The sequence below is a fragment of the Thunnus albacares genome, chromosome 3 (genome assembly GCF_914725855.1).
Source record: "Thunnus albacares chromosome 3, fThuAlb1.1, whole genome shotgun sequence".
Classification (NCBI taxonomy): Eukaryota; Metazoa; Chordata; class Actinopteri; order Scombriformes; family Scombridae; genus Thunnus; species Thunnus albacares.
The window spans coordinates 30,615,213-30,632,554 of NC_058108.1; the positions used below are offsets into that span (position 1 = coordinate 30,615,213).

Genomic DNA, 17,342 nt, shown 5'->3' on the forward strand with positions numbered 1-17,342 from the left:
CCTCTTCCATCAAACTCCCACTCTCCTTACACCCCTCTTGTCTCACATGACCATGCACCCTGACTTCCCTCTTTTCCCATTTTTTCCTTCATCTTTCCCATCTTCCACTTCAAACACTGTCACTCTATCATTCCTCACATCCTTCTTTACTGCATTCTTCCATTATCTTCCTGTTTTCCAACCTCTTTCCATCCCGTTCTCCATCATCTCATCTCTTTCTCCCCCAGAGGTTGCTGGGTCTGCCGCCATGGTTGTTGCACGACGAGGCTCTCAGGATGTTTTTCTACCAGACGGAACAGGACAGCCAACACCAACCACAAGCCCTAAGGCGTCTCCGCCCGCCTACTCGCAAAGTGTAAGCCCCCCGCACACCTTGTTAACAAGCGGAAGCAGAGACTGACTGATAGTAATGCTGAACAGGTAGCTGAACCCCAGGACTACCAGGTCAGATGTGAATAAATATGAATCTGTAATCACCAAAACGCTCAATATACATTTTCAGGGGAAATACATGAATCTGATCTCCATTCTTTAATTAGGATTTATTTAACTGCACACAGTGACAGGCAAACAGCTCATTAGCAGCTCTCAAAACGACCTGCCCAAAACTGGTTTTGTGCATGTGAGACCCTTTGATAAATGGCCTACAAGTTTATTGCAACAATATAGAAGAATTTCCTGCTAATAAAGACAGAAAAGAAGATTTATTTAGTTGTTTAGGTTTTTTTTTTAATGAGAACCCTCGATCAGAAGAAACAAACTTCAATAGTATGAAGTGTTTAAGGGTGCGAAGGTGACCGCCCTGGTGAATCAGATTTAAAGGTGAGGGACCTGGAGTTATTGATGAAGCGAGGTAATTATTGGCATTCAAGGGCTTGTTTGTGCCATGAATTGATTTGCTTTTTTTTTGTCAATAAGAGAAAAAACTACATCTTGCGAGTTAAATCAATCAAGGCCTTGACTATATGACCTTTCCAATGTTAGTCTGTAAAATCTCAGTAGTTAACTAAACCAGTAAACTGCATAAATATCCAATAACCACAGAAATACATAAACCACATGTCAGCAACCTTTGCATTTAAAATGTTAGCGATGTTGCTGTTGTCCAAAAAACTGGACAGCAAATTGTATTCAGCATGTAATGATGGCTTTTGATAAACTGATAACTGACTTATAAGTTATCATAATTTTATGATACTGCTAATGTATCATGCTTGCGTATTACTTTATTGTTTAACTGCCCTAAAACTTGACTTTAACTTCCTTATAGGGCTGCAATGATTAGTCAATTAATTGATTGCCAACTATTTTGATAATCAGAGTCATTTTTTAAGAAAAAATGCCAAAATTCTGTGGTTTCAGCTTCTTAAATGTGATTATTTTCTGGTTTCTTTGCTTTTTTTTAATTGAAGTGTTGCTGTGTACTTCTGGTAAACGTACAGCAATCATCTCTACAGCTGGAAGAACTGATGTGTATCTGTCCCTTAAACTTGCCTCACACCCACTAATTGTTCAGTGAGGTTATTTGTGTGAGTTCAGGGTTAGTCGACCACATTTTTTTTTGCATAGTGCTTATGCAAGCACTTACTTCCTCTAGAACACTACATTATTAGGCATGTAGCCCACTCTCATATCCAAGGTGACTCAGAGTGAATGAGCATTGGGGGTTAGGATCATACTGTAGAGTATTTTGACAGAAATCTTTTCTTTTGAGGTACATTTAAGCTGCTAAACGGAAACACTTGATCGTCTGGTAATGTGACAGTATCTTGAATCTCAAGGACACTAAAAATTGCTTGTAAATGTCTGAGAACTTGTTCAGCATCTCTTTAAGTGACATTATCTTAACAGGAGTGGTGTTGACCTTTTTCAACAAAGCTGATGCTGATTTATCTTGACTCCCTATACAACTGGATTCTTCCCAGTCCCCAGTTCACGCATCTTCATCTCCTCCATTCTGTAAATTATGACAAGGAGGCATGAAGGTATTAACAGGGTAGTTGGTGAGAAATGTCAGGTTATAAAGACCTCCCAATCCTGATTTTACTAGTCAGCTGGTAGCCAAGCAGCTGATGAATGAGCCACTGATGGTGAAGCATGAATGAAGCAGCTGATGTTTGACCTCAGGGCTCTACTGGAACTATTGCAATCCTCCAAAAATCTTTTATTAGAATAAGTATTTTCTAACAAAAAATGCTTTCCAAATAGGTGTTATAAGTAAAAACCTCTTGGCCTGGAACTGTGTTCACTAACTGGTTATTGATGAGAAAGGACTGTAACTGACTGTTTTAGATATTCTGTGGTGGCAATGAACGTCAGTTATCTTATAATGTACTGATTTTTTTATAAATGCAACAACATGTAAAATTACTTGATGGCTGAAATCACTTCAACTTGTGAAATTTAGTGTACAAGAGTGTAAGTAAGTGATCATTTTTACAGGGAAAAAGCAGCACTTGCAAGGCTGTAAAATACAGGACAATCACCTACAAGACCAGCGACAGGTGATACAGCTGTATAGCACATCATAAATATTTGGTATAAGATTAAAATCTATCTTGAGTTATGATGTCCCATTTGGCAAATAAGTGCAGCTTGGATTCCTCACATCTTATCAACTCTCCTTCACATCGTAAATGGTCAGAGTTAAGTAGTGAGAAAGAGATGGAGGCGAGAACACATAAATTTGGCACTGAGGAAAAACCCACAGAGACTTATTACCATTTTTATGGTCTACTTCCTCATTCATAACGGCAATTGGGGCTCCTGATTGGCCCATTTCCATGTGGTCAGGTTACACCAGCAGAAGATGTGGTAAAGGGGGACTCTCAACAGGAAATGAGGCAAAGATAGACTCTCATTACTTCCTCTCCTCTTGCATCTGATCTGCCTTCACTCATATGGACATATGATTAGTTTGTGTGTTAGGATATTATAAGGAACTGTGACATTTCCTCTTCTGAATGTTGCAAGTTTCTGTCATTGTCCCAGAGCTGTGCTACCAGATGCATTTTGTCATATAGGTCCAATATTTTACTTTTAATTTTTTATGATAAGTTTTACTCAACCTCAGTGAGAGTTTCCTTGCACCATTAAACTACTGGCTGTATTTTCTTGATATTAAGAGTTTAAGTCTCATCTTCCATATTTTTTACAAAAAGATTTAAAAAGTTGGACCAGAAATTGGTCCAATGTTGACAAAGAGATAATACATTTTGTGTTCTAGCATAAAAAATATATGTTTTTAATTAGAGTTCAACGTTCTTAAACTTAAATGTAGAATCTTGGAGGCCATTGAACTTATTTTCTTAAAATGTGTGGATGATGCATTTTGGTTGTTCATTGAGTACAGCCATGTTAGCTGCTTTGTTTTAGGAAGAGCAGTGCTTAGAGCTAAATGCTAACATGTTCCCCAACACCAGTTTAGCATGTTAGCATGCTAACATTTGCTAAGTAGCAATAAACATAAAGCACAGCTGATGCCATTATTTTTTGATCACCTAATTGAAATTTTAACCTGATAATGTTGGTAGATGAAAAGTCAGGGGATCATCAAAATTATTAGGATTTGTCATCTGGGCAACATTACTGTCTGTGCCAAGTTTCATGGCAATTCACCCAATAGTTGTTGAGATATTTCAGTCTAGACTGTAGTGATGGAAGGTCTGACAGACTGACATTGCCATCCCTAAAGCCACGCCGCTAACATGGCTAAAAATACACAGATTGGCTCTGACAGCAGCTTTAATTGGAGGTCAAATTTCCAGACGTTGAAAGGCCTAAAATGGTTCAATTTAGACGTCATTATAGAGGATAATGCATCCTGTTATCGATCCCACCTGCAGACTGCATATTCACTTATATCTGTCTTCTTGTCTCTCTCTTTCTTTGTCTTTTAGGAAGACAGTCAAACCGAATATGGACCTCTTCTCCTCCCCCAGGGCCGAGGTATGTGTGGTTACATTTTTTTTTTGTTGTTGTTGTTGCCTTGGTTGCAATCTCCATGGCCACCCACAGAGGAACAACATTTCAGTCAAACAACCACGCAATATGCACTACATCACCTAAAAAAATATCATATGATCCTGTCAGCACCCTTGGCGTTACCGCAACTCATGACAGCCACACACACACACACACACACACACACACACACACACACACACACACACACACACACACACACACACATACACAGAAGTCCTGCCCATGGGACTGCATTACTTTGCAAGGCTCAGCATGCAAAAACACACACTAAAAAAGAAGCAACATACACAAACATATCGACTGATGTGACAAATCAATAAGGATGACTTAATTTGTCAAGTGTTGTGTCACACTTTTTCTCCTCCATCTAGCCTGTGACTCCGTTGACCTCATCAATAGTTCCCGCCCCGCTTCACTTCCTTTTTTAATTTCTGTATCCATCTCTTCTCTCCTATTAGCCTCCCTCTCTCCTTCTCCCTCTTTCCCTTCCTTCCCGACCCCTCCCCTTGAACAACCTTTAAGTTTGTCCTTGTTTCCTTTTCTTCTCCTCTCCCTCTGTCTCTTTCCAAGGTTGCGACCATCTCTCATCCCTCTTTACGCCTCCTCCTCTCCTCCTTCACATCCTCTCATTTTTATTCTGTTCACACCTTCCGCCTTGATGCCATAAAAAAAAAAAGGGAAATGGAAACTCTGTTCATATGCAGGCGTTTTGCCTGGAAGATATGTGTTTTGAAGATTTGTAGCTAATAAGTTCAGGTTCAGGTTTGTAGGACATTTTTCAGGCATGTCAGAGGTTAAAGTAGTAATGAACTGCCAATTAAGCCCTTCAAGGAGGCGAAAAATGGCTTGTGTTTTTTGTCTGGTCAGCACAATGCTAGATTGTCCTTTAAACACACACACTATTGTACTTGAACACACTCATTGATCTGAGGCAAGGCAATGCAGTTTGATTTATATAGCACGTCAGTATAGGTAAACTCAAATAAAACCAAACTTAGTCCTTTAAAAGCTATTAGTACATGAGCACACACATAAAACATAAGTCTATTTTTAAAGTATATAAACAATGCCTTGTAGTCACTGTGTGTAATAATGTTTGTGTGGGAGTAGTAATGTTGATAGTACAGTCAGACTGATGGATGACAAATGCAGCACTATTGTTATGATCTATTTAAGTGCATTGTAGTGTGTGAAAAAATATGTTTATGTATAATGTTTGTGTGTGTGTGTGTGTTGTTATGAAGTCATTTTTGTCCATAATATACATTTAATTTTATTTAAAAAGACTCTTCTAGAGAAATGTGACAAAACATTGATTTGAATCTCCCCAAAAAGATTTTTTTAGTACAGCTATGATTATATTTTCACTAGTTATACTCTTTGTGACTAAGGAAGTCCATATATGTATAGTTAACCTGATCCAGCACTGGTACCAGACTGAGCTCTACCATCAACTACATCAGCTTAAACACAAATAATTGTTTTTGCTGTATTGCCAGTGGACTTGATACAATATTTTGGGATGTATATACACCATATTGTAGCTTTTTAAAATGTGTTTGCAGTGCAAATCAACGCATTTAAAGTCGTTTTCAAAAATCTAAATTTTTCTTGAATGTAACAAAGCGGTCATATTAATTTCTAAAGAATTCTTGAAACTTGCTGATTTCTATTGGTCAGAAGTTGAAATATTCTCACTGCACATAGCTGATTTATTCACTTATTTCAGAATTCAGTTATAGACCGAAATGACTTGATAAACTGGAGATTTTTTGCAGTTCCAGTGTCTATGTGTGTGATGAGCCCATATATTGTCCGCATGTGAGTGCATGTCTGCAGGTGAAGTGTCTGTTTCTGCAGCCCTTGAACTATGTGTGCTTTATCCCCTTGCAAAAGCGTTTAACTTTTCCTAACCTTGCACTACACAGAGAAGGGTGCAGTTTGTCCACACACACAAACACAAACACACACACTGTATCCGTCTCTGAACACTCCAGTGGTCTTTTATTGCCAAAGTAAGAGCAGCAACTCCATTTTACTCTCCTCTCCCTCTTTTTCTCTGTCTCTGCCTCCCCTCTCTCCCACACAGAAGTAAAACATTGGTGTACTCTACTCACGAAGCTGCCAGCCTACTCAACATTTATTTTAGCTCTTTCTCTTTCTCTCTAGAAAAAAAAAAAAAAAGAGTGCTCCTCGCCATGTTAATGTATGTTTGCGCGGAGTCCTGCCGTGTGTTTTTTCAGCACAGGGAAGTTGCTGTTAATCTCTGTCCAAATAGTGATCAATGTCTGGTTTGAGCCTGATGGATAAGAGGAGAGCACGGGCATTTGTCACAGTAGAGCTGGTGCAAGCGTTTACACTACAACACTTCATTCCACTCCACTTGGTATTAGCTCAGGCTTAACCCCAAACAGCGTGATGAGTAATTGTTGTTGGCTGTGGCACTATGAGCTTCAAACAAGGTCAATGGGACAGACTGCTGTTGGTTAACATGAGGTTTTAACAATGCATGAGCTGGGGGGGGGGGGCTCGTTTGTCTGATGTAAAAAAAAAATATATATTGCGGAGACACACAGACAAAGAAGCAGGGATAGATAAAGGAGAAGAAAAGAGGCGGAGGGGGAAAAGAGACGGAGTGCAAAAATGCAAGAAAAACCCATAAAATTAAAAAAATGAAAATCAAGCAGATATTAATCGACTGAGGCGCAACCTTTCTTCTTTTGCAGCGAGAGCCATTAAAGCAGAAATTAGATCCTATTTTAGATAAGGATGTACCAGAGCAAAAAAAAAAAAGGCTGATATGCAGGTACGTTTATATCCTCACCAGGAAGAAATATGACAATGCAACCCAGTTCATTTAAATGTACTAAATGAAATGAAAACTGCGTAGAAGCAGGATCACTGGTGCATGTGGATGTGTGCCACTGTGGTGAAATATGCACAGATTTAGCAGGTGTCATTGCTTTTTACCAGTTCACCTCAGCGGATATGTTTGTGGACATGCATATAGTTTGAACATTGAATATAAAGGTAAAAATGATACCTTGATGTTCCAGCAGGTGAATATTTGTGTGTGTTTCTCAGACTTATTTTACTCCCAACACCTGCAAAGATTTAGCACCCAATGCGGCTCTATTGAGTATTTTAGCACCTTGTATAACAGTGTTTTGATCTCACAGCACATTAATTGAAGGGTTCAGTCTCATCGCTCTGGCAGCTGTTTGCAGCAAACGCTCTCCGAATAACCAACAAACCGACTGTATGGTAACTTCCCAGCAGCAAAGAACAGATGGACAAAGTTGGTAACTAACTGATGAAGAAATTTTAACATCTAGCTGGTGAAGAGACAAGAGTTGATGTGATAGTGAACAGGGACTTGAGCTCAATTTTGCCAATAAAATGGAAAAACTGGGTTGTAATTCAAATGTTTTAACCGCTTACGACAAGGAAGAACCTACACTTAATTGCATGAATCAGTTTTAGGTTGGATTATCATAATGCAGTATACCCGCTGATGTTTTCATGCATGCAAAATGCCCACAGTCAATACATTAACAGTAGATGTTTTTGACTCAGCTTATGCCAGAATAGACTCTGTCTCTGTGTGACAGGTGAAAAGCAGAAGTCACCTGCACAGATACACACACAATCCCAGTACACACACTGATCTGTACATATGAATATCCTCCTATGGTCCTCGGGCCTTATAGAAAGTGGGCCATCTAGTTAAAAAAAAAATGCAATTTCATTAAACGTCAGGAAGAGAAAAAAACCCTCAATTCTCATTTCCACCTCCCTATTGCCAGACTAACGAGCCAAGGGTTTAACAAGCTCATTAAGGCGGGGTCGGCGCCAGTCTAATTGTACTAGATGATTGCTCTTGTGGCTGGCTGAACCCAAGGGTTGTGTGGCTACATTTAGAGATCTGCCTTTTAGTGGGCACCTGCGGTACACTGACACAAAATACCTGCCCTGGAGAAACTACAGCATAGTGACAGGAGACAAAACGAGTTCACATTGTTAGTTAATTTACCAGAAAACGTATAACTCACATATTACTACATGGCATTCTAGTCTATTGTTAATGCTGGAGGTAGAGAAATGTATCTTTCTGCTTCTTCTATGGTAGTTTTCATCTTGCATGATTTTTGAACAACGTTGCAAAATGCAGAATCACAGAATAAAAGTCTTTCTCTTTGATTTCAAGCGATGCCTAAGAACTGCATTGTTTGTTAGTCTGTAAAACACTTTGGATGGAGACACCAATCTTGACATCCGGCCAAACTGTAACAGCTTGATTCAATATCTTTGAATTGCTGCGCTCTTATTAGATTTGTTTAAGCAACAGGTCCAATGTTGTCTGGTGTTGTGCTCATGATGACTGTTTCCCAGGTTGGTAAAACAGTTTATCAATCAGAGCTTTGTCGGAGAGATTAAAACTGGAGACCTAATTTTCCTACATACAGTAACTGGCTACCTAGCTACATCCATAAAAATAGCGATAGAAAATTGTAGAAGCTTTGATGAGATGGACGCAGCTGTTCAGGTTGGTGTAAGTCAATTTACAGAGCTAACAACTCTTAAATCTCTTAAAGTTAACTGTGCCAAGTAACTGCAATGACTGCTTCCGTGTCGACTAAATATGACATTAGCGGGACAGATACATCACTTGTTACTGATTGATTAGGGCAAAACACGACAAAATTACAGAAATTGGCTAACACAAACACAACAGATTGTGTTGAACAGTGTCTTTTTCCTTTTTCACCCTCATCACACCTCGTAACTCACCTTGAGACACACATGAAGACAGAGAGAGTGTAAGAAACAGACAAGTAAAAGTTGAGGGGAAAGAGAAGTGGAACAATGATGGTGAGGAGATGGAGATAGAGAGAGAGAGAGAGAGAAAGAGATTAAAGGAGATATAGCGAGAGGGGAATTGCTTTGTCACATCATATTTGGTGTTTGTGTTGGAGATAGTAGCTTATCGCCCTCAAACACATTTTCACATCATCTATAAATTACAGCCAGCAGCAGGTCAACAGTATAATAAAATAGTGTCTGGAATAATACATTAAAAATAGCAGCGCAAAGAGAGTGTGTGTGCTGGTGTGTGTGCGTGTGTCCTCAGGGTCAGGGTAATCTCAACGGATTGTTAATCCAGCCAGCTCCCTTTCTCCCCAGCTTCATTAATCTGCCACTAGCCGTGTCTCATTTTCTGTGGACACACACACACACACACACACACATGCATGGGCTCGCTCACTCATTCATTTATTAGTGCACGACACACGCACATCAACACACTCTCTTTGCACATGTACTTTAAAGTCTTAAGGTTTTCAACATATTAAAAATCTTTTTTCATACCTTTTTTCCACCAGTAGCCTAATTGTCTCTCTAAGTAGTATTTTAAATTCTAAAGGGTAAACTTGTGTGTCAAAGTCTGTTTACAGGTCTTTAGGAGCACTACTGCTTTTGTGAAAAAAGTCATATAAAGCCTTTTGAGTCTCCATAGGGAGCAGTGCAAAATCTGATAATTTGTCATGAGTCACTTGAGTCAGCGTCAGTTGGGACTGAAGACTACAAGTCTGAAAATGAATAAAGTCGGGGAGTTAGAAATAGATGAGGTTACCAGACCTCTGTAGTCCGCTCCTCATCTCTCTTTGAGGCTAGCGGCTTGACATTACATTAACCACTACTATCATAACACACCCAAATCTGTACAGTCAAGTCAATTGAGTCGGGTTGCATTGTGGGTAATATAGGCAATGTTGACAAGGAAGAAGAATGCATAGAATAAACAAGAAGATATGAGTGTGAGTCTTGACAATGTTCAATGCTAAATCTGGGAAGTATTCTTTTAATGGGAGTCCGCCTCTCCTTTGCAGGATTTAAATTGCTGTCAACTTGTCAAGTTGCGTACCTCCCTTCCCTTCTTCTCCACCTCAGATGTGTTTTTTTTTTTGGAAGTTCCCCAAATTGTGGCGCTGCGACTTTGAAGAAAGCAGTTGTAGTTTTCACTTGAAAGCATTCACTGAGCTGATGATGTCGACCACAGTTTTGTCTTTTCCTCGCAGCTTTAAACTAAACTCATTCAACATGTTGGTCAGAGCTGTTAAAAATGCTGAATCAGCAGCAGACTTGCTGCTCTTTATGTCAGTCTAGTGGCAGATGCCATAATAAGGAGGGATGAATTTGAAAAATCTGATATTAAAAGATGTGTTTTTTTTTAATGGTACGCGATCTACCAGCATGGCCTTTGAAATCAACTGATCGATCGCGCTCAACATATTGGGCACCCCTAATTTAGAGTCATATTTCTGGACACCTGATGAATGGAAATCCATTAGTCACTCTCCTTTAGCAACTCCTGAGAGAAATATCTGGGTCTTTAGCTGTTAAATGCTCTATTGTGTTCACTGGCTGTTTGGTGCTGGCCAGGAAGCATATAGTGGGTTTATTAGACCTTTCTGCCTTCTTTATGTGTAAGTGACACTGATGAGAGCAGTGAGACTGAACCAAAATGGCAAAGCCGTAAAACCAAAACAATGATCTTAAAGACACTCGCTACACTCTACATCTGAGGGGGACTGCAGACTCAAATTTCTGTAGCTTGGTCACTGTGAGTAATCATTTTTTCCATGGTTAATGTAAAAATAGTGATTATTGCAGCTTTAAGCATTATAACTTAAAGTTTATCCCGTTTGGCCCCCATGGTACGAGAAAGCTTGGGTTCTTTATCACTCACTCACTCACTCATTGTCCTGAGAGCATTATCATACAGCGCAGCTCCTCACTCGCTGTGAAGCGACCACATGAAGACAGCAGTGATCTATCAGCTCTCTGCAGCACTTATGTTTAACTTTCACTTTTCTTATCTCCTTCTCTTCTTCTTCTTCTTCCTCCTCCTCCTCCTCTTTTTCACCTCCCTCCCACTGCTTTAACTGCTCCTAATTCTTTTTTTAGTCTTACTCTACCTCTGTGAGTCTTTCTCCAACTCTCCGTCAGTTTCCCCTTCTCATGCGATTGCTCTCGTACTGTGATCTTCATCCTCTCGTTCTGTCTCTCTTCTCTTCTATAGATATCAGTAACATAAAGTGTATGTATGTAGCCGCTCACTTGTCTGCGCAACTGAAAAGCGGCAAGAGTGAGCACATGTGTTTGCATTTCACTTTGTCATTGCACAGTACAAGCTCTAATACAGTGAAAAGATTGTTGTAGCACTGTGCCTCTTAGCTTGTGTGTGTGTGTGTGTGTGTGTGTGTCTAATAGGCTGCTTTATCATCCATCCGTTGGAGGAGTCTCTTTGCAAAAGCACAGGAATAGGTTTAAAGCACTGGTAATGACTCTACTGTGCTGCACTTTAAATGTAAATTCAACTCTGCCGGGCATCTGACAGCATCTCCTCAGGTTGAACCACTTTTCAAAACTCCTCATATATGCTTTTTACCTCATCCCACACGCGTACACTTTCACACATTTACATACATAAGTGTTCCATGCACGAATGTAAGTAGCGCTGAGATGATTTGCTAATGAACTGATTAGTCAACTTAATTATTATAAGTCATTTATAGAGCAAAAATGCTAAACTTTTTCCTGTGCTCATCTCAAATTAAAGGATTTGCAGCCTTTTTCAGTTTTATAACATTTTAAATTGAACGTCTTTAGGTTTTGGACTGTTGGTCAGACAAAATGAGCATCAAGGACGATTCCTCAGACCTTGGCATCTTTCACTGTTTTCATAAAATAATCAACATACTAATTGATAATCAAGATGCTCAATAGTTGCAACTAATCTGCAATAACTTGCACACACACACTCTCATACACCAACATGGATTAATCAGTACTATTACAAAGCAGAAAAAAAGCAAGTACAGTCTATGAACATGAAAATGATTCTTGTCTAATAATATCCCTTCCCATCCCTCCGCTCTCTCTCTCTCTCATACACAAATCTTTTTATGCTCCAAACTTGACTCCTTTTTTCATCACATCTCTCCTTTCTTCACAAATCTTTACTAAAAAAGCTAAAACAATGATCATTGTCTTCTGTAGCTTCCCCCTCTATCTCTCACTCTCTCTCTCTCTTTCTCTCACTTACAGACACTTAAACACACTCAATCATTCTCTATCAGCACGCGCAAAAAGTGTGTTCAGTCCTACCTGTCCGCTCTCACCGTCTCGTCTCTCTCTGTGTTGAGTGTGTCCGTCTCTCTCCTCTCTCTTCTCTCTCTCCTCTCACTCACGTGTGTGTGTGTGTGTGTGTGTGTGTGTGTGGGGCTGTGTGTGTGTGTGTGTGTGTGTGTGTGTGTGTGTGTGTATCCCAGGCGATGTTTGACTTTCGCGGCAACGGCAAGGCGGAGTTGAACCTGAAGAGGGGAGAGGTGATCTTCCTGCTGCGACGAGTCAACTCGGACTGGCTGGAGGTAAGAATAGACAGAGAGAGAGAGAGAGGCAATGGGAGAGGGAAGGGGGAGAGAAAAAGAGAGAGAAAGGGAGAGAAGGAGGGAGGGAGGGATGGAAAGAGTGGGAGAGTAGAAGGCAGGGAAAGAGAGATGAGAGAGGATGAGAGGTAGGAATGGGAAAGATTGGAGAAGTGGTGGAGTAGAAGATAGAAAAAGAGAAACAGAAAGAGAAAGAAAGGAGATATATTGAGTGAGACAGAGAGAAAGAGGAAAGAGAAGAGTGATGGAAGAAAAGACAAGGAAAGGGCTGGAGATGGAGAAAGGGATAGATAGGGAACAGTCAGAGAGGGAAAAGGGAAGACGGGGAAAAGTGCTTGCAACCGAGAGAAACAAAGAGGAGGGATGCAAAGATAAGAGAGGTAGAGAACACAGACAGACGAGAGAGAGATGGAGGGGAACAGAAAGATGAAAGGTGGGGGATTAATTAATAAGGACTGACAGAAAAGGAGAGAAGTAGAAGAATAGAAGGAGATTTTGTTGTGACCTGAAAGAGTTCATGTACTGCATCCATCTTTGCAACACAAGATCACCGACAGTGTCCGGAGTTTGGTGTGGAAGAACTTGTGTGAACTGGCCTGAAAAGAGTCCAGACCGCAACCTCATCTAGCAGCTTCGGGTTGAATCAAAACACTGACTGTGAGCCAGACCTTATCTATAAAAATTTGTGTTAACCTCACTAATGCTCTTACGGCTGAAATTCCTGGAGCCAGGTTCCAAAATCTTGTGGAAAACCCTCCAAAGAAGAGTGAAGGGTGTTAGAACAGCATATTAATACCCACGAACTTTTTTTTTAATCAAACATCTGCCAAATAAGTGACAAAGGTAATACGCAAACAGTTCCTTCACACGTTGCAGCAGTCACATTTTTTTAACATTAATTACAGAATATTATAACACTTAAAGAAGATTTTTTAAAAATATGTCATCGCCACATGGCAGCAGCCTCGTACAGTGACCACAGAGTAACTTCACTGATGTGACTGTAGTGCTCTGCTCCAGTTTCTTTTTTTTTCAAGATGTGAGATAACATAGTGATATATAACCAAGGTAAATAACAAAGAAAAAAACGATAAAAGAATGACAAACAACAGCATACAGCACAGACACACACACACACACACACCTTAAAATCCCCACAATTCATCCATGTATACATTCAAATTCATACTATTCATTCACTATATACTATTCTTTCTCTTGCCTATTGCATCATTAACCTCCTTCATCCTCCCCCACTGAAAGCAGGTCACACAATGGTACAAGTTAAATTACATGCTGTACAGCATTAGGGAAATTCTAATAAATAAAAAAACAGGGTACAAATTAACTAACCAATCAATATTAATTTCATAAACATAATACAACCGGAAAGAGAGAGACAAATCATAGAAATAAATAAATAGATAGATACATGACAATAATGTTGATACTAATAATGATTAATTTAAAAGGATGAGAAGGATAAAAGGATGTGCTCCCCCTGTTTGGTTGTTGACTCCTCCCAATATCTATTTATACAATAACTAATCTAATCTATTGGCTGTCTGATTGTCTGATGAAATTACTATACTTTTTGTTAAGCTGAGGTGCAATATCTTCATATCTTGTGTTATTTCTACACAAGGGCCTAGTTTCTGAAGCCAGTTTTTTGTTATAAGTTTGAGAGCAGTTATACTTAATATTCTAATAAGATACTTGTCTTCCGTTCAGACTATCCCCTTTGGCATTTTTCCTTGCAAAATTAACTCATGGTTAATTTTTAGGTCCATTCTCAAAACATAAATGATATTTTTCTAGTACATTTTCAAAACAGGGCAAGACCAGAAGATGTGTCTGTAATCAGCAGGGTTTTCTCCACAGTCCTTCCAGCCTTTTGGTGATACTGATTGTTGAACAGTTGTTACAAAATATCTCATCTGAAACTTTCATGCATATTCTCACCAGAGCTGAGTCTTATTTGAAGATAGAAATATATTTTCTCAATCAATTTTAGATAAAGTTAAATCAAGTTCTTCTTGCCATCTTATATTTTCATTCAGTTCTTCTGGTTTGTTATCACTCGCCAAGATGTTATATAGTAATGAGATTTGATGCTTAACATTCACACACTCGTAATTTTTGACCAAAAACTGTCATAGGGTGAAGGTCTGTGATGGTTTTCTTCTGTATATCACTATTCTCAACATAGCTTCTAGCTTGTAAGTGTCTTAAAAAATTAGAATATGGCAAGTCATATTATCTTTGTAATGATTCAAATTGCTCAATTCCTTTGTTGTCTATGAACTGTCCAAATATGCTCAGCCCTTTTGATTCCAAATCAAATTAAATGCCTTTCTCTTTGTTCTCTTGGTTCAATACCAGCAGTTCATTATGAATCTTTAGTTCCTTCCTTACTTTATTCCAGGCTGTAAGTGTATTTTTAAACCATTTGTTGTCTATCTTTTGTTTTGACTTTTTTCAAGATTTAGTTTATTATCATTTTCTTGTGTATTTGCATACACAAAAAAAAACAAAATGCTGCTCCTCTCAGCCCACAGCAGTGCAACAACAACAGAAAGGATAACAATATACTGTATATCTAAAAATTCCCTTTAAAAGAGAAAAAAAACAAAACAAAACAAAAGCATGTAGAGAGAAAAGTACATGTCTCAGTTCGATGTAGACAGTTCTTGCATGTCAACGAGTGACCGGCACTGATGGGGGAGTTTATAATCCATTTTGCTGTCCAGAGAACATGAGGCAACATTATTGTTGGAACTGCCAGTTTGTATGGGTTAACCTTGGGTTAACCATGGGTTAAGTTAGCCTAGCTTGCACTCTGCGCTTGCCCCACTTCCACGTCCTGTTGCACCGCTTTCGATGTTTCCTCTCTGGTGCAGCTCCAGGCAAGGCCATGGTCTCCTTTGGGCCCACTGGGCATAGCAGATCAAGTGCACTCAGCTAATTTAGCTCTCCCAACCAGTGTTTCTCATAGCAGAAGTCTTTCCAAGGAATGGCAGGAGTTTTCCCATGCCTTTGCATAGGGACAGCTCTATGGACCTCCATTTTGCCTGTATGTCATCATGTAGCCATATTTGTATTACCTGTATTTGGGCTGCATAATAATAACTCTGCAAACTCGGGAGAGCCAGCCCCCTATTCCTTTTGGCCAATTCAAGTTATTTAATTTTGTTGTCCCAAACAAATTTAAGTAGCATTTGATCCCAACACCTTAATGTAGTTGGACTGAAATAAAAAGGTAATGCCTTAAATAGACATAATATTCATTCAGATGGTGTCAATCCTTCCCAATAATGACAAAGGGACTAAACTCCATCCATTCAAGTCTTGTTTAATTCTGGTTTGTAGTTGGTCATCGTTAGATTTATACAGGTGATCCATATTCCTAAGTATTTCTATGCCTAAGAATTACACTTTTTCTCATCCCATTTCCATGGGTATTCATTTTTTTAGCTCTGTAGAGATAGGGTCTCCCAAACTTATCTCTACACATTTTTGCATATTCAATTTATACCCTGATACGGCTGGAAGAGTACTTTCTAGTTTTGTTAAGTATAGGATGACGTCGTCTGCATATAACACTAGTTTATGCGGTATACCTGTAATTTCTACCCCTTCTGTTTCTTCATTTCTCCTGATTCTCACTGCCAATGGTTCAATACATAAAGCAAAAATTAAAGGCGAGAGTGGATCCCCATGTCTTGTGCCTCTTCTAAGCTCAAAGGGACTTGATAGCATTCTATTAATTCTCACCTGAGCTTTTGAGATTCCATATATAGCCTGCAACCAAGAAATTAAGATGTTATTAAAGCCAAAGCTACAACAAGTCTCAAAAATGAAAGGCCAGGCCACTCTGTCGAATGCCTTCTCTGCAACAAGGGTGAGTATGAGAGCCTGTCTATTGTTTTTCTGGACATATTCTATTATGTTCAGTGTACACCTAACATTACCTGATAATTATCTATTTATAATGAATCCTGTCTGATCTAAGCCTGTTGGCTAGTATACTGCTTAGCAGCTTTTGGTCTATATTTAGTAACAAGTTATAGGCCTGTATCCTTCACATTGCAATGGATCCTTACCCTTCTTATGTATAACTGTTATTATGGAATTACACCATGGATCTGCCCATATCCCATTTGTTTATGTACAGTCAAATGCTTTATGTTAAATAAGTGTAAGTTGTACTTTGAACTCCTTTATAGACTTCTCCAGTTAAGCCATCACTGCTTGGGCTCATGACTGGCTTTAGTCCCTGAATCACTTTTAATATCTCTTTGATAGTAATTGGTGCGGTGAGGCTTTGACCTTGTGCATCGGTCATTTGTGCCAGATTCAAATCTTGCAAATAATCTATCAGCTGAGTTTGAACTTCTTCTTTGTCTGAACTACATAAATGTTTATAACATTAAGCAAACTCTTCCGCAATCTCCTGTTTACCTGTTAGCATCTTATTTGTAGTACTATTTTTAAAAACAATATTTGATTTAGTCTATTGTTTTCTCAGTTTATAAGAAAGTATCTTTAGTGATAGTGTCCCCCTATCATATTTTTTAGTGAAAGTCAGAGCTTGTTCCTTTCTTATTTGGCTCATAAGTTCCACCCTTTGCTTTATGAGCTTGTTCTTTATCCTTAATTTTTGTATCCCTTTCCTTTTTTGTCTTGGGATGAAAAGCAGATGATTTCACCTCGGATAACATCTTTCAAACCTTCCCAGATAATAACTGGGTTGTTCTCTCCTGTATCATCAATTTCCAGATAATATAGCGTTTCATAGTGTTCTACTCTTTTCCCTTCCTGTTTCTATTATTAACAATATTAAAGCATGATCTGATAGGGTAATCTGGTTTGATTTTCAGTTTGATCTAAATTAGTCTCCTG

At 39.0% G+C, this 17,342-nt stretch overlaps 1 protein-coding gene across 1 annotated transcript in view; it reads left to right on the forward strand.

Annotated features, from left to right (window-relative positions):
• ncf4 (neutrophil cytosolic factor 4) overlaps positions 1-17,342 on the forward strand; it is a 36,599-nt gene that overhangs the window by 10,419 nt on the left and 8,838 nt on the right. The window contains exons 5-7 of the mRNA XM_044339113.1: positions 228-355; positions 3,900-3,948; positions 12,324-12,422. Of these exons, the coding sequence (XP_044195048.1) occupies positions 228-355; positions 3,900-3,948; positions 12,324-12,422 (276 nt within the window). The remainder of the gene's footprint in view (positions 1-227; positions 356-3,899; positions 3,949-12,323; positions 12,423-17,342) is intronic.